The 18,985-nt window shown below is 34.8% G+C and overlaps 1 protein-coding gene across 1 annotated transcript in view; it reads right to left on the bottom strand.

Moving 5' to 3' along the window:
* Window positions 1-5,030: 5,030 nt before the first annotated feature.
* Window positions 5,031-18,985, bottom strand: part of DIO2 (iodothyronine deiodinase 2) — an 89,141-nt gene continuing 75,186 nt past the window's right edge. The window contains 2 exon segments of the mRNA XM_074289852.1: window positions 5,031-10,401; window positions 10,404-10,983. Of these exon segments, the coding sequence (XP_074145953.1) occupies window positions 10,226-10,401; window positions 10,404-10,983 (756 nt within the window). The 3' untranslated portion in view covers window positions 5,031-10,225.

Below are 18,985 nucleotides of genomic sequence, written 5' to 3'. Positions count from 1 at the left end.
CACAACACTCCCAAATACAATTCTTGTAATGGGGAAATATTTGACAAAATAAATAAAAATACAATAAAAATAAATTTACATTTTAAAACAACGCCAATGTACAGCTTGCACAGATCTTTATATATGGTTTAGTGGCCTCATTTCTATTTGAGTTTCACATCATTAATTAATACCATCTTGCTAGCTTAAGTTTGGTCAACTATTACTAATATACAAGACAAGTCATAAGATTCTGACTGTGTTTATTTGCTCTTTGAATTTTTTTCTTTCTGGATCTTTCTGCTGCTTTTTTCTTTGACTTGGAAGCATTGGATTTTGTCTGTGACAAGGGTAAGAGTTTTCACATTGAGACTTTGTATTTTCACTTTGTCCTCCAGAAAGATAGAGAAATGCAAAGAGCCCCATCTGGAATAAGATGACCTGGGTTCAGATTCTATCTCTTGTGCTTTCTACCTGTATGTAGAACTTAACTCTCTGATTCTCAGTTGTGATTTCATCATGTCAATCATATCTAACTCTTCATGATCCCATTTGGGATTTTCTTAGTTACTGAAGTGGTTTGTCATTTCCTCCCCCAGCTCATTTTATAGATGAGCAAACTAAGGCATATAACGTTTAGTGACTTGCCAAGGTTCACACAACCAGTGAGTATCTGAGACCATATTTGAGTTCAAGAAGATGAATGTTTCTGATTCCAAAATCTCAGTCTTTTATCCACTGTGCTTTCTAGTTATTCTTCGTACTCATTTATTAACCTATAAAATGGGTAGGTAGGGTTGGATCAATTGAGGATTGGAAAGGCCGTTTAGATTTGTTATTTCGAATTCCAGGCAGTTTTCATTTATGACTTCTAAATAACATATGTAGGCATTTGCCCTCCCATATTTTTAAGGTAATTTATCAATTTTAAATTGCTTCTTTTTGTATTGTTTTTCAGGATATTCATTTGTTTCATAATAGCTCGATTTACATTTTATTCCATTTCTTCTGTTTTTTTTTTATTTCTAATATTTCTTGTTGCCTCATAAAGTCATTATATTCTATACTCTAATTTTCAGAGGATTCATTATCTTCCTACGATTTTCCCATTTTGACTCAGTATTCTACTTTAATTCTTTTTTTCCCAGAACTTTTATATTCTTTTGTTTTTAATTTCATTTATTCCACATGTGCTGATATGGCCCAGATGTTTTTTTTTTCTTCCTAAGATACTACTTCTAATTGTGGGATATTTCTCTTTTGACTTTTTTTGGGGGGGTTCTCTTGACCCATAAGATTTTTTCATAATGTTTAGAGTTTTTTCTATTTAGTTGTATCTCTAGACTCAATTCCTGATTTGGGACTTTTACAGCATTAGTCTGTGCCTTTTTCCACATTTGAATAGGGTAGTCAGTACCTATTAGGGAATCACCTTGATTTTCTGGACTCTTGCAACTAACTTTAGCCTTCACTGATGAGTCTGCTCTTAAAAGAACTGGTAAGTTTCAGGCTATCTGCAGAATTCTACTGTTGTCTATCTCTGGTCAGAGTTCTACTGCAGTCTTTCCTCTCTCCTGAGGCTTTCCTAGTCAGAGCCTTTTTACCCTAGGGCAGCCCTAGCTGGGGGAAGTATTGTAGGTTTCAAGTCACCCTAGAGTTGTACTAGTCATTGTTGTGGTTTTCATCTCTTCTGTAGTTTTTGACTTCAGGCTGGCTTTGCTGGCAAGGCTTTTCTTCCTGCACTTTCAGCTCTTAGCTGTATTTTTGTGCAGTCTTGGACTGGATAAAGAATCATACAAATGTCTCTCATTGAATTTCTTAAACATATTTCAATCAGCTGACATTTTTAGAATATTACTGCAGTATATGTAGGATATCTTGGGTCTTTTATAATCTTTCAAATGCCTTTCTTAATCAGAATCATGCTTATTTACTTTATTTTAAATTATCAACCTTTTTTCTCTCCTACACTCCTCCATCTGGAAAGAAGAAAGGAAGGAAAGAAGGAAAGAAAAAAAGACAGGGAAAAATAGGGAAGAAAAAGGAAAAGCAAAAAAAAAAAATCCTTTCCTTCTATCATAAGTACAGTCAAGCAAAACAAATTCCTTATTGGTCATTTCCAAAAATGTTTCTTTTGCTACATATTAGTTCATTATCTCTGAGTTATGAGGCAGAGAGTGTTTGTTCTGGAATTGTGGTTGATTACTTATTTAATCAGAGTTCTTAAGTTTTTTTCAGAATTGTTTGGGTTTTTCTTTTTGTTTTGTTTGTTGTTACAATGTTGATATTTTCAATTGTTCTGATTCTACTCAATTTCACTCTGCAAATTTCCCAAAATCAATGTAGCTAAATAATTCCCTGGGGTACTTCCATATATTATTTTGTCCTACAGTCTCAGTTTACATCATATTCCTCAATGTAAGCTTCATGAGGGCAGGGACAATGTCTTTCTAAGCTTTCTTCTCCCCCAACAACTGGACTGATGCTCTGAATATACTAGGCACTTATGTTTGATAAATTGGTGAAATTCTAGAGTTTTTGAAGTCTTGACAATCAGTAGGAGTTAAAGTCAGTCTTTCATTTTCAGTTGTGGGGGGGAGGGGGAGTGAAGGAGACATAGACAGAAAAATGGATGATTGAAAGAGACAGAGAAAGTAAAAAAAAAAAAAAAAAAAAAAAAAAAAGAGTATTTAAAGGATAGTCCTGCTGCCAACTTTACAAAATTAGACCCACTATTTCCAATTAGGAAGATGCATTGGCACCTTTTTTCAGGCCACACAAAAAAATATCGGAAGCTATAGGAGATTTAATGGACCCTTCATTCTTAGCCATCAGTCTATTCATTGTCCCCTAAACATACCTTTAATTCTCCCATCTCCATGTCTATGCTCATATCGTTTCTCCCAACAAGAATGTTCCCACAGCTCTTTTCTGCCTTTCTTAATTCTAGTACAGAGGAAAAGTACTGAAATTATGGAGTCAGGAGTTTAAGTCCTACCAACAATATTAACCTTAGCCAAGTCAGAACCTCCTTTGGTCACATTTTCTTCTATAAAATGTAGTAGTTGGACTGAATGGTGCTCACATAACTTCCAGCTGTAAATGTCAACTTCTGAGCCTAAAAATTCTCCTTTGTCACTTTCCCACAGTAACTAAGTATTTGAGACTAGATTTGAATTAGAAAAATGAATCTTCATGATTCCAGCCTGGACCTCTATCAACTATATTATCCAGTTGCCTATGTGCATATGTATGTATTATGTGTGTGTGTATAGTGTTTCAAAAATTTTAGTGCAATTTTTAGCTATTAAAACTCAAAATTACACTGACTTTTGGAATAAACTACACATATACTCTCTTGTAATGAAATTTTCATTCCTTAATACAGAAACTAATCATTTTTGTTTTTTTGTATTTTTAGAACCTCACATAGTTTCTGCCACATAGTAGATTTTTAATATCTGTTTGGTCCTTTCCTCTAAATACTTGCAGCACTTATTCATGTGATACTTATATATATGGTCTCATTTTGGGAATTTTTTCATGTGTGTATGTGTATAAATATGCTATTATATATCATGTATTTTATATAAATATATATATATGTATGTGTGTATGTATAAAATTTATCACATACACACACACACACACACACACACACACACACAATTCCCAACTAGAATAGCTCCTAGAGGAAAAGAATCATATCTTAAATTTATTTTAAGTTCTATGCCTTGCACATATCAACTATGCCATAAATGCTTGTTGACTGATTGACTAAGTGTTCCAGTGGACATCTGCTTCCAGGTTGAGTGGTTTCACTTATAGCTACTTGGCAAATGTTTGTTTTGAATGCCGTGTCTTCTCTCTCTATCCACATATTACCCTATGCTTTCAAGCTGGTTTCAAGTATCAGCTCCTGAATGAAGCCATTCCTGACATCCTCAGCCACAGTCATATTTTATTTCCATAAACTAACAACGTTTAAGAGTTGAAAGGAACCTCAGAGGCCATATTAGCCAATCAGAACTTGAAAAAGATCACCTCTCTAGGTATTATCTAGCCTTTGCTTAAAGAATTCAAGGAAGAACTCATTATTTTGCAACACAGCCTCTCCTACTTTAGTATAATTCATTTCACTTATTGACTATAAATATACCTTTAAGGAATTTATCATATACTGGCATAGACCATATTTTACATCATTACTTAGCTCTAGGCTCTTTGGGGGCAGAGTTAAGGACAAGGAATGAATGAATCTGTCATTTTATTAGTATATAGAAATCCTGGGTGAGGAAATCCCTTCTATCAACATGATGTATCTTCTCTCTAATTTATAATCAGAGAGTTACACAGAGCACTGAAATTGTGACTGACCTCAAATCACAATCAGTATGTGATAGAGGTAAGACTTGAGCCTTACCATTCATTTCATTTTATAGATGTAGAAACCAAGGATCACAGAAGTTCATAGAATCATTGATTTATAGTTGGAAGGAACTCAGAGTCAATGGAGTTCAACCCCTTTATTGTATGTACAAAGATATCAAAACCAGAGAAGTTAAAAGACTAAAAAAATTAAAAGATCACCCAGAAAGATTTGTAGGGGAACCTCCAGACTACATCTTCATGCCTCCAAGTTCTTTGTTTTATCTATTACACTACATACACACTGTGTTTCCCAGTGGTTAATTTAACATCTCCAATTTCCTAATGAATTAAACCACAGTGCTTTCAAGGGGCTAGAATCAATAAGCCTGTAAGACATAGTAAGGGTTTGGTCATAGATGTCTTGTGTTTGTGACTTGTTCAGTATTATAAAAAACATTTGAAGGATTTTTGTTGTTGTTTGGGTGTTTCTTGATTTGTTTTCCTTGAAGATTCTCATATAAAATTTAGGATTAAACTAATTTGACACCAGTGGATATTTACCCACAAATATCAAGGTACAAAACATCAAATTGTGGATTGTTTTTCAATTGTGAATGCTATCCAGAAAAAGAAAAGGGCAAGGTAGTGATTTTAAAATAATGGCACAAAAGAATCACATATTTTCTTATTTTTAAGTTTTATTAAAATACAAGGAATTTTTTTAAAGCACACATTCCACTCAGCACCAGTATTGTAACACATTTCTTGCTGACATTCTGCAAAGCAATTGTTTCCACCATGGATAAGCAGAGACACACACGTACAAACATGCACGAACACACATACACTTGTGTCCTCACCATGTTTACCAAGTCCTCATAATATCACACACCAAATTAATCTCCTTGCTAGGAAGAATCCAAGACAGGGAGCAGCAAGCCACTGTGACCACATCCAACCTCTAACGGAGTGACTGACTCTTTTGTTAGGGGTCATCATTTGCACACTGGCAGCCCTTCCACAGCTTGGTCTCCTATTTTAGATGCCCAAAAGTTGGGCTAGTGAACATGAGGACTGTAGTTATATGACACACAACTGAACAACACTGGCCAATATTCCCTACCCAATACCTTTCATTGCTTTGGTTATGTAGTACTGAATGCATGTCTTCAATGCTGCTCCCAACCCTCAAACACATTGAAACAATGTCATCCAGTGATGTAGCTTGCCCGAGACTTGGGGAATTTCTCTCTGTGGTTTCTTTCATTAATTTGCTTGTTTTATTTGTTCACATTTTATAAAACTATTATTATGATTAGTGGAGCCAAAAAGTGACTCCATTAAACCTATGTATAGACTCCAACATCTAATCACTAAATAATAAATAAACTCCCCCAAATCCTTGGTACTGCCACCCAAAGTCAGTACTACTCCACAGACTTATTTGAATCTCTATAAGAATTGACTTTCTATTAGTCCAGTTTTATTTCAGAACAGAATAGCATCTGTCTGCTCAGAGACCTTGCTTCCAGCAATGACTGATAACTAGGGTGTCAGAAAACCACTGACTCTTAAGTTGGTCTGCCCCATTTAGGCTTAACAATATTACTTTGAGGAGTGATGTGAGAAAAACTATTTTTCCTACCTCTACTGAGCTAGAATGCAGGTCTTCACTATACAACTCTACCTTCTCCCAACTCCTTTCTCCAATATCCTTTTCCTGAAGAACTCTTCTGCAATTTTAAAGGAACTCCTTTTACAGAGAGGAAGATATATATGGAAATAGTGAGACTAAAATGTGAGTAAAATGTTTTTGGTTTTCCTTAAGTTTAAGGTGGCAGATCAGGCACAATCAAAAATAATTACTTTATCTGGGACTTTCAGTCTCTCTCTCTCTCTCTCTCTCTTTTTTTTTTTTTTTTTTTGTAAAGATTCTCACTGCCAACCACCAATATTGAGAAAGATAAAATGGTCAGATTCTTAGGAACAATAAATGTGAACTTTTTCATCATTCCCTCAACCACAGAAGAGAACTTAATCTTTAATTTCACAAATAAACATGAAATTAATGAACTCAATTCTGAAACTCTTGAATCAGAGATCAGGTTTGTCTGTCTAGAGAGCAAAGTCTTTCTTGGATTCACAGGAGGTAAGATCGTCTCCTTTTTTATTGTCCCAGGAATAGTATTGGTCTCCATATGCATGGTCCATTAAAAGTAGGTACAGAAGGAATCTAACCAAATCCTAGCAGTTTGTCCAACATTAAAGAGAACACTTCAACTCCATCCCTCTGTCACCTATAGGTTATAGAAAATCACTCATTCCTTTCACCTATGAGCCTAGATTGAGATCAGTAATCTGGAAGAAACAGAATGAGGTCCTTTTCTACATTATTAGGGATGTGAGGATTAGGTAGAGTAGCAATTTTGCTTTACCAAATGATTAGAATGTTTAAAAAGCAGAGGTGCCCAAATTCAGGAGCATGTGAAGACACAGTACTGGAAATTCAAAACAGGCAAAAAGATAGCCAAGTAAGTTAAATTACTATCACCTCAAATATGCAAAGTTGGATGACCATTACTAATCTATTTGCCTCTTGAGAAGTTAGGGAGCTATTTTAATATTATATTAAATTTCTGCCAGTACTTGATGGATATTTTATTCATGCCCATTCGAGAAAGCCCTGGTCAATCTTCTAAGTAGTAAAGTAAGTTTTGAATAGTTCTAAGCCATAAACTTTGAAATTTTAAATAAAATATGAATCCACTGCCTCTAACAAATTCTTAAGTAGCTAGAACACTATTTCAATGATATACAAGCTAATTCAGTTAACATATTTAAACTGAGAGCCCCATATAAACATGGCCTGTCAAAGGAAAATGATCAAGTGAGAGGATGAATGCCAAATTACAATTGTGACAATAAGTGTATATATGCATATACAAATATATATGTATTATTTATATGTGTGTATGTGTGTATATATATATATATATATATATATATATACACACACATACAAACATACACATAGATATGTGAAAGATTATCACCAAAGAGATGATGTTTCTTCTCTCAGAGGATTATTAGGTTGTTTGAATATAAACTGTAGCAAGAATCAGAAGTATATTCTGTAAACACAGTGAATAAAAATACAGACATAGGGAACCTCTTGGGTCATGGTTGTTAAGATGTGTGAATTGGGTTATATGTAGCTACATTTCTTTACCCTTGTGTATTGGTAGGGTTTCCATGCTTTTCCTTGGGGAATCTGTTTTATGTGGATATATCTCCTCATTAAAAATAATCTTTCCCCTGATATTTGGCCTTTCATTTACTAACTTCCATCGCTCTGTTTCTCTACTGTTCATCCTCTGCAAGAGGAATCACTTATTCCATGTTTCCTTCCACATACTTGTAGCAAAACCAGAACACAGAAGTATATTTCTTCCACTTTTTTATCTGAACAATAAGCATTGCCTTCTTGGAATTTTACTTTCCTTCCCCCCGCCTCCTCTGACATACTTTACCAGTTCTGTACATGGGGAAAAAACAAGAAGACACTTCCAAGGAAAACATCATTCATATAGTGCCACTGATTTTTATAAAACCTCTTAAGGGCACCATATAAATCCTAACCCCATTTTTGAGAAACAAAGAAACTGGGCAAACGAACCAATGATTTTTTAATGAAAAAAAAAAAAAAAAAAAAAAAAAAAAGTCCAGGTGAGAAAAAAAAATCAGGAATCTGTAAACATTTTATATTCATTTAAAAAATATTATTTACTACCAGTTCATTAAATAACTAGAATCTTGCAATTCTATTTACCTACTCTGATAATGTGTTTAAAACACCAAAAAAGCTGGCAAGTTAATTTGGTAGGGAAAAATGTTTGAGCTCTACTTCAGCACTGCTTTTTTCTTTTTACAATTCTGAAACACTTTATTTTAATGATATTAAAATTCGGTACCACAGGTTTCTGACTTTTCTCAATGGGTTTGTCTTTTGCAATTCATTCCTATTCTTGCTTATTTTCAGATGCAATCACCTGAGTTTAGTGTTGTTTTCATGCTGGTCTTTAAAATTGATAATAACTAAGAATTATGTCCATTAAATATTGACATATAATGAAAATTGAATTTCTCAAAATTACAAAAAATTCTCTTCACATTTTTAATAACCTAGCCTTTAAATATTCTCTAAAATCTGACCTTCAAGAAAACTGATAATTCTCTTCTCAAGAATGTTTTATGTAACCTGGCAGTTTTATTAAAATCCATCTATGGCACATAACAGTGTGGTACAGAAAACTATACTACATATAACAAAGTCTTTGGGGTACTTCTAAGAAGTAGCCCGTGGTGGAGAGGGCCCAAGAGAGATCCTATTTAGAATTCTGTGTAAAGATTTGTTATAACAAAGCCCATGACTGTCAATATGGATTACACTGTAAAAAGGCTCTGATCTATTCAGATGGGACTCCTCCCCAACTACCTGTCTCTTACCTTCTCAAGTATTTAGTATTATGCCTGAAACATTGCAGGCACTTAACAAATGCTTGTTGGCTTGATACTCATATTTCTAAGGAAACCATATTTGTGTATTTGCATCATTCTTGCTAGTTTACCTGCTTTTGAGGGACAGTAAGACTATATAGTATTTAAGCAACCAGAGAATCATTCCCCACAAGGCAGCTGAGAGATTCATAAAACATAAGTAAGTTGTTTTCAGCTCAACACAGAACATCATTACAGAGACTAGTATTCCATGTCAAGGAATGAGTGGAGCTCTGTAACATTTCAACAATTGGCACTGCTGCAACCACAGAGTAACCTATGGCAATAGTTCATGCTTAGTGAGGTATCATGGTTCATTTATTTCCTCACTCCAAATACACAAACTACAGACAAATAAATTATTTTATATAAAAAAAAAATGCAAAACCACCCTTCATCTTTCTATATCTCTCATTATAGCATAAATAATTTCCCACTCATGGGGTCTCAAATGAGTTTCAGCAGAACTATTTTCTCTGGTCTGGAAAATTCTATGGGTATGTGTTTCTATTCCTAACTAATTAGTTACCCTCTCTGCTGCTTCAAAGTAAAACTCTGTAGTCTCCTGATTTTTCAGTCTTCTCTTTCCCTATTTGTCATTTTCGGACAAATTATAGAGCTTTTACATTTAAAGGGCCTTTGAAGATCATTTAATCCAAAATCCTCAGTTTACATATGAAGAAACTGAAGATAAAGTACATTAAATGAGTCCCCTAAGACCTTGCAACTGATAAATGATAGTCAGGATTTTAACTCAGGAAATAAAACTCCAAATCCAGTGTACTTCCTACAAATACTTCACCTCTTGACCAAAAAGTAACCCTAACCCTTCAAACTGAGGGAAGGTCTTCAAAAACTACCCCTAAATATCCTGAGAATTCTTGGATGTTTCAGCCACCATATTACAGTGCATACTGATAGAGCCAGAGATGTCAGCAACACTCTAAAAATCAGGACAGCCAGGTGAATCCCCTTTTTTCCCCACCAGACTCACTATAAACAAATATTTAGGGATTTACCAACAGTCTTCTCTTCATGGTAGATAAATGTAAGATAATAATCCCTATTCTAATAGAGTCATCTGTCCCTGGCATTTCTCTAGTGCAGGTTGATTTTTTTTTTCCCATTTTCTCCAAAGCAAGCACCAGTTGTTTAATTCCATCTCAAGGGAGGATGGAGACATTTGAAACAGGTTCTTCCTGTTCATCTTAGGCTCTTTTTCAAAAAATGGAAATGTAACAAGGGATTGCTGGTTAGGCAGGTATTATTATTATTATTATCTGGTAAGGAAAGTGGTGATGGTATGTTAGGGATAGTTTTATTCTTCTTCTGAGATGACTATTAAAACTGTTGTCCCGTAGTGGGGGAATAAATGAGATCCAGTTGAAACTGTGGATCCAGTACATCCGTCTCTTCCTCCCCCTCCTTCTTTTTTTGTTATTTTTAATACGGCACTATGCAACTCACAAATTCTTCCAGCTAACCTGGATTTCATCTCTTGCTGAAGTTCTTCTCTAACCAAAGTCGGACTTCCTGAAGGTTATAGAAAAAGGGGCCCTTCCCTCCTAAGTAAGCAATTTTTTGTCTCTGCACAATACACACACGCTCAAAGGATACCCCATAGGCTATGTTGGCATTGTTATCCATGCAGTCAGCCACCACCTGGCATTGGGGCGGCAAGGAGAAACGCTCCAGAAGTTGATGAGCTGCTGCACAGCGGTCTTCCTGGTTCTGGTGTTTCTTCACCTCGAAAGACACAGAGGAATTACCAGGTACCGCCCAACCATCTGATGGATGAGCTTCATCAATGTAGACCAACAAGAAGTCAGCCACTGTTGAGAACTCTTCCACCAGCTTGCTAAAGGCTGGCAGCTGGCTTGTGAACGGTGGTCAAGTAGCTGAACCAAAGTTGACTACCAATGGACGCTCAGGGTTGGCAAAATCCAGGAGATGACACTCTGCTCCATATCCCCCATCAAATCTCTTCCACTTGGAATTATTCTGTTGACCATTCCCAATTTCAGCACTGGTAATATGGACAACACTGGAATTGGGGGCATCTCCACCCAATTTCACCTAATAGCAAAAAAAAAAAAAAAAAAAGAAAAAGAGGAAAGGAGAGTGTCCATGTTAAATATTTTAGCAATTTGTCTTCCAATTTAAATAAACAAATCTACTCAAAAAGCCACTACATTACATTTCTTCAAATTAATGTACATGATTTGGCAATTTTTAAATTGTCCTTTTGTCTTGGATAAGGACTATAATTTTATGTGGGGAAGGGATGCTAAACCAATCATTTTATTACAAGGAGCTCTAGGAGTTTATTACAAAACTAGGAAAAAAGCTCCTTATATCAATGCAAACGAGCAATTGTTCAGAAACTCAAAGTCTTAGAAAGTTCCTGGAATGCCATAGCCAATTTTTGTCAGAGGGAGGACTTAAACCCAAGTTGTTTTTAATCCAAGGTCTTTCAATATTTTGATGCTTCTATAAATGAATCAAAAGTAAACTTCATTCACTCTCAAGTAACTTCTGTCTACTGCACTGAGGCTGGGATTCTTTATAACCATTACTTTACTTAGCTACTAATGCCTCATGCATATTACATAACTGAATTATTGGCTTCATTTCAAAACTATGACATAGAAAGGTTAAAGTGAATTGCCCAACCTTAAACAGAATGCCAGCAGGCAAACTGAGAATGTAGGAAAGAATGTCCAATTTTGGATTCTCAGTTCAAAGTTCTAAAAAACACAGAAGCATCCAGCAATGACCTAGAGCCTAAAATGATTCATTCACTATCAGTTAACAAAAGAAGTAACATAATTGACTGGATCTCTTTTGAGGCTTCTTAGGAACTCTAGTTCTTAAGCTGTAATGAGCCTTACCTTCTTGGTCAATTATCTCCAGCTAATTTTAAAACTGAGTAAATGCTAGGTTACTTTTGGGGGGGAAACATCTTCTCAATAATTGATTAATATTTATTTATTAATAGAATAATAAGAAATCTTTAATTTCAAATATGTATTTTTTTTCTGTCTGAGGATTAGTATTAATCCCATAAAGCTGGGATGCCAGCAATTTAATCATGGCTTTTTCTCCAGCAATGTCTTTTCACACTTTAGGACTGACTGAGCTAAGGCATCAACATAGCAGTGCCTTAAAAGGAGGATTCAGGTGAGTTTTACTTGACCTCCACTTCCATAATTAAGAAAAGGATGAGTATGGAGTTGGGGAAATACACTAAAGTTTCTAATGGCTATCACTGAAAAAGTCCTTATGTTTAGTAAATTCATATTTTGCATAGATCAAAAAAGTGATACTAATCTAAAACTAAGACTTCCAAAGTTAACTTGAGAGCATGATATCAGATCTACCACAATGAAGATATATGAAAAGTTTTTTTTTTCTTTTCCTCCTTTTCTTTTTATCTCTGACACAAAGACTTGAATGACATTTTGGAGGATGTCGTATAAATAATTCTAAGCTAAATCATACTAATTATAAGAACTTCACAAGAAATACCCACAAAAACACAAACATATCTCCAAAATGAGTATTAGTTGATAACAACCCCTCCTCCCCTGTCTAGAAGTGAGTGGGAGAAAAAAGATTTATATCATCTCTATAATACTAGAGCAAGTCAATCCTTGGGTTGAAGTTCCTAATGATTTTTTTCTTCTCATTCTTATTTTTAATAGCTTCATCCCCTTTCTTACCTCCATTTCCCTCTTTTGTAACCACAAAATTTTAGATAACTTCTCAATTACTTCCTAGAAGTTATTCTCTGGCTTGTAAAAGGATATGGAAGTGAGTTCTTTAAAAGGAGAACCAGAAAATCCATTCAACAAAGACACTTAGTCACAGTGCTATAAAAAAAATTGAAAGGAATTTTGTGGGCACTTGGATATATAGGTTGATAATAAAAATGGAGGAAATATAAAAGAGGCAATTACTTCAGCTTTGGATAAGTAAAATTGGTTCTTTCTCCGGAATGGTTTAATCAAAGCCAATAATATCAGGGACAAGTTACCATAGTACAATTGATTTTTATATACTGCCCTTCATCCGATAAAATACATATAATGAGTCTTACTTGAATGTAGCTTCATTTATGCTGGGGAAGTAATGCTGGTGTTAATTGGAGTAACTTGAAGGGGATTTTTTTTTAAATCTACTATTTAAACTAGTATGCAATCCTCAATGCATGCTGTTCAGGAATCTGCAAATTTCAACTCACTTTTGCTACACAAAGGGCACAACTAAATAATATTCTACTTTATAATAGAGTCTACTATCTCTTTTTTTACATAATTAGAAACTAAAGGAATTCCTGCTTAGAGTTTCCCCTGTTAAGTATCTAAGTAAAAAATAAATTCAGTTCATTAAATGCTGAAACTATGTATTTTAACTTTCCTATTTAAGGTGCTTAATTTATATGGTGATCTGGAGAAACATAATTTAATAAACTACTTTGGACTAGATAAATTTGATACTGGAGGAAATGTAATTATCAAGTTATAGTGTTTTATTAAAAACAGTAATCCAGAAAAGGAAAACCACAACTTCTCTAAAACAACTTCTAGAGAAGGTGGTGTTTCATCATTTGGTTTCTGACCTTTTCTCTGATAAATCTACTGTGAAATGCTCCAAGTGGTCCTTGAATGACAATGTACAATTAAACCCATTCTCCCAGTCTTTCCACTTTACTAAGGCTTGCACTATGTTGGCCAGGAATTTCTAAAGCCTATGTTACCCTGATAACATGATGAAGCATTGAAGAAGGATTTAGTGGAAATTAAAAGACAGGTATAAAGGGTGGATATATGAGAACAAATTTTAAATTAGGTTTAGAACAGATTTTAATGATTTTCATGGGATTTAGTGTTCTTTTATGCACTTTTGTGTATAAACTACTTAAAGAGAAACACTGAAAATTTAGGGCTCTTTCCCATTATTATCTATGTTCTAATTCAATTTTAATCAAACATTTAGAAGTAAATAAACATTTATAGCTTGATAATATTTTCATTTGATCCTCACAACTACATTTTGAGATAGATGCTAATATCACCATTTCATAGTTGACAATATTGAGGCAGCAATCTATATTAGGCATTATACTAAATGCTAGGGATACAGAGAAAGATAAGAACATAATCCCTGCTCTCAAGGAGCTCACATTTTAATGCTTTTAAACAAGATGTATATCTCTCCATTTCATTCTTTGGTAGGCATGAAATCCCTGAAAGTTTATTGCACCAGAACAAACTCAATGTCTCTTGACATGAACATAATATAAGCAACCCTCTTCTTGGACTCCAGAGTTAAAATTTAGCCATGGAGTGGGAGGAGGAGGAGGAAGGAACTCTAGCTACTATTGGGTTTTAAGTAATTCCTGATGCCCTGGAACAAGTTGTATGGTCTTTTTAATAGGGATTTCTGATTCTATGACTGTACCCTAAACATAAATAAAGAACATTTCATTAGTCACAAGGAAATCAAATGTGCAATCAGACCTATTTCATTTCTAATGACAGCTTAGCTAGAGATCAATTCCCAAAGAAAGTTTTGCATCCTCTTTGCTAGTGATAAAGGAGAACTCAGAGCAGAATTCTCTCAAGATGAAAGGCAATCTAGTTGCCCAGAGCAGTTAAAAGAACAAAAGTAAAAAGTGCAAGAATGCATCATTTAAAATTTGTTGTCCAGTTGCACAAGATTAACACTACATTTCCTAATACCAACAGAGAGTGAGTGAAAAGAAATCTCTTTCTAATCATGACACTTGCCCTAGGATTAGTATAATTATCTAACTGTAGTGGGCAGACAAACACTCTATCTAAGGTTACCTAGCCAGCTAGTGACCAAGTTAAAAATGGGAACCTCTGAAACCCTCCCTTTGAGAATCTTGCTATAAACAATCTGCCTTTCTGCCAGGCTAGTTCAGCTGGTTGAAGCATAGTGCTAATGAGGCCAAAGTCAGGCATTTGATACCTTTGTGGGCCAATTAGCTTTGCTCTGTTTGGTAGCCACAGCAGCTTGCAGTAATGGAAAGAGTACTGGATTTGAAATACCAGGACCAGAAAAAGACCTGGGTTCAAATTTTTGCTCTGCTACTCATTAGATTGTGACCTTAGGCACTTTATACCTCTGGACCTCACTGCCTTCAATTTATGTTTCTAATACATTATCAATATGTAAAATAACAAGGCAATATTAGTCTAAATTATGATTATATTCTGGTAATTATTAAGGTTTAATATTGAATATCACCTAGTTTTCTCAAGGCAGAAGTCCAAATATGATGTGAAAAACCAAGTAAGTTAAAAGATCTGAATAAATGTGAATGATATCACCATTGTTATGATGATAGTATTATAGAAAGCAAAGCATGCTATATGCAGGTGTGTTGCCCTTTGGGAACAGCATTTTAGGAAAAGAAGAAAAGTTAAAAAAGAGAAAAACAAACCATAAATAAACTTTAGTCTCCAGAGCAAATATCTTAAACATTTAGAAACCAAGATAAAGAAAATGACCCAGTTCTGGGGGAGTGGGGGGGGGGAATCATATCTCATTGATATTCACTATACACATAAAAAGCTCTTCAAATACCTGTGATACCCTGGTTTAGGAAACCCTCTCTACCACTATAGGTCAGCATCCTCTTATGGTCTTAGAGAGTTGCTTAGTGACTTGCTACATTAGTAGATCATTTTCATTCACTTTAGTCATTCAGAATGGGACAATGCAGTGCCTAACAACACAAGAATCCCTATTAGAATAAATCTGGTTTAAGTCATCCAATCTTTGTTTGAGGATCTCCAGGAAGAAGGAATCTACTGCCTCCAGAGGAAACTCAAACTGATGAACAGATATTCAGAAAACTCTATAGAACAAGCCTCCAGGATTTTGTGACAGAAAATTTGGTTTTCTTTATAATGCATGCCATGAATGAAGGGGCCTTTTCTCTATATTCAGTTGTATATCACAGAACTGGAAGAAAGGCAGCAGGTACACAAGATTCCAGATTTCAAGAGTTAAGAAAGCCTGGGTGTCTCCCTTTTAATCTCTCTGTGCCTCCTTTTCATCATCCGTAAAATCAAAGAAGTTAAACTCCATGAGCTTTAAGATCCCTTCCAGCTCTAAATCTATAATCCTTTGGTTCAATTTCTTAGTTCCAGTGGGGAGATGTAACTTTTTTTTTTCCCTGGGCAGATTCTGCTTTGATAAGACCAAAGTGGCATGAGCTAAAAAACACTGTAAATCCAGTCTTATAATATCATTTAATCTGCAAGAAAGCAATCCAAGAAAAACAAGTTATCCCCTGGTACTTCCTAAATTTACTTTAATTTCCCACAGTGGCACAGAAAGTCTCCTGGCCACAAGTTACCTATCATCTTCATTTCTTCTTCTTAGAGGGTTTGTATTTGGGTTTGATTTTTTTTTCTTTTTTTTTTTTTTTTTTTTTTTTGTCCTTAATGAGACATATTTGCCAATGAAGCATTCAAAAAGCATTTTTTACTCCTGCGGAAGAGTAATTAGGTCGGTGCCTTATTCCATGCCAACATTGGCCACTCCATAAACGAACCCTGCCCAGTATTTAATGCCCAAACACAAGAAGCATCATTTCCACTAATTGGTCTTGAAGTTCCAATGTTCCCAAAGGATCTCTTTATTTGAAGAGTCTCAGAATAGTATGTATGCAGAATCCAATATTGCCATCACCAACTTCTATCCTTATCTACATTATTTTGGTTGTTCTTTAAAAACACCACCACCATTAACAATAATAAAACAATAAAGAAGAATGGTGGGAAACTATTTGAATTTCAGGAATATATAATGCCTTCAAACCGCTTTTCCCCCAATTGTATAATAATAAGTACATAGGTATATCTACTGAATACATACTTAGATGTTAATCCCTTGATGATAAGATTGCCTTCTAGAGATATGTTTTTAGTTGAGGGGGGAAAGGGAGGAGAGTTAGTGCTGCTTTAGCATGTGTACTGCAAAATGAAGAGAGAAGGGAAAAAAAGAAAAGAAAGACCTATTCATAAAATACAAGCTGGAAATAGAGCATATACTACTAACCTTGTTCTCTCTTTTCCACAGCCTGGGAAAAGCTTCATGGACAAAATGTCACCTAATCTTATGATAAAAAGCAAAGAAATAAAAAGGGAGGGGATAGAGGGACAGAATCTTACATACACCTCTTGTGATCCAAGGCAATGAAAATGGCTTTATTATCCATTAGGAAGTTTGGAATTCTTTGGCAAAATCACCAGGCTACATCAATGCCTTTACAAATGTGGCCAAATAATTATTATGCTGTGTGATTTAACCATTTAAATTCAGATAAGCTGAAATCTTTAACAGGGTCGAATAACAAGTAACCTACTGATCCTTTTCAGTCCCACTGTTGCTCAATTATTTCTTTTTTTTTTTTTTTAATTAATACTTCAGAATGCAAGCTCTAAGCCTCTATCATTTCCTAGTGTTTTGAACGATGTAGAGATAAACTGTGGTTGAAGAGCTCTTTATGCCTTTATGGGACTGTTTCTCCCATAAGCTAACTGTGTTTTAGAATATTGCTGAAACTTGTCTGAAGGTCTGGGGTGAGTAAAGAGGCAGAGGACATTTTTTAACCAAAAATATATGTAGGAATAAATATATTTTCTCTGACATTTCAGCAATAATAGTGCAAATTTTAATTTGTATGTCAGTTTAGTGTTGTTTGTTGGCTTTTGTACTTCATTTAGATGGGGACAAGGCTGTTAAACTGGTTAGCTTGGGACTGGTTGCATCTCTGTGCATCAACACAAGGATGCATTGTTCAAGTTAGGATCATGCACTGGCTGAAGAAGTTTAATTTTTAAATATTTTATTCATACTGAAATATCATAAAATTATATACATAAATATACTTATCCCATCTTTTTAATCAAGATTATGTATTATGGATGTTCCACCTGAACCAAAGTCTCTTTACAATCCTCCTGCCTAAATTTACTCTGAATTCTTTTCAACTTGGCCAATGAAAGGTGACATTTTCCTCCACTGTGGAAAAAAGCGAACAAAGGCTATAATTCACATATTTATATTCCAAGCATCTAAACATCTTCTCTTGTGGCTGACATTCAATAACATGGACAGAGCTGAAAAATTACCTGTCACATATATATACTTCACCAAATGAAAAGGTTTGCTATGGGGGGAGGAGGGAGAGTTTTTCAACTTCCTAGGAAAATATTATGAAGTCACTATTATGAAATACAGGGATGTCTTCTCAAGTAGAACTTAGAAATGACTATAACAAAAGGCTGGGACAGAGATAATAGGTAAGGGAAGTAACTCTACCCATTTCACAGGCTCTGAACACCCTACACTCCACCACCACTGCAAACATGCCTGACACATTTTGGGAAAACCAGTGTTTGCCAGACCAGTCTGACCCAACATTTTGTTTTACTGTTTGCATTCATTAAATGCCCCAGTGGCAAGCCATTCCTGCCTCTTCATGTGGTAGATTTTAAGTAAAGCATGAAGAGCAAAACTGTAGTTAGCAAGGCAAACATCCTTAGAGGACAGTCAAAAGATATAAACAAAGAAGCACTAGAAAGAATATACAAACCATATGCATAAGAAGGAAACAAATTACTCATTTTTCCTAATTTCAGGAATATAAAATTAATAATAAAATATTGCAACACAATAGAGCATTTTTCCTTTTTCAATTTAGGTTTTCAAAGTTCTAAACTCTTGCCACTAGTTGCTGCTGGGGGGCAATAACCCTCTCACATATTTCACATCATCATGATTTTTTACTTGAGAAATAATATGCAAAGAAAACAAATTCTACAAGCAGGTTTGCTTTAAAAAAAAAAAAAAAAAAAAGAGTCAAATGTCAGTTGTTTTCCACACACGCAAATTAATTTTTTTTTTTTAGTTTTAACAACTGAAGCCAAACTGTTGGCCCCTCTCCCCCTTCATATTTTTGCCCATTCTAAAATATAGTGAGAATGACAGATGAACCCTTCAGAAGGTTCAATGTGGAATTCAATGAAATTGAAAT

This window comes from Sminthopsis crassicaudata, chromosome 2 (assembly GCF_048593235.1).
Source record: "Sminthopsis crassicaudata isolate SCR6 chromosome 2, ASM4859323v1, whole genome shotgun sequence".
Taxonomy (NCBI): Eukaryota; Metazoa; Chordata; class Mammalia; order Dasyuromorphia; family Dasyuridae; genus Sminthopsis; species Sminthopsis crassicaudata.
This window is presented reverse-complemented; position numbering and strand designations above follow the sequence as displayed.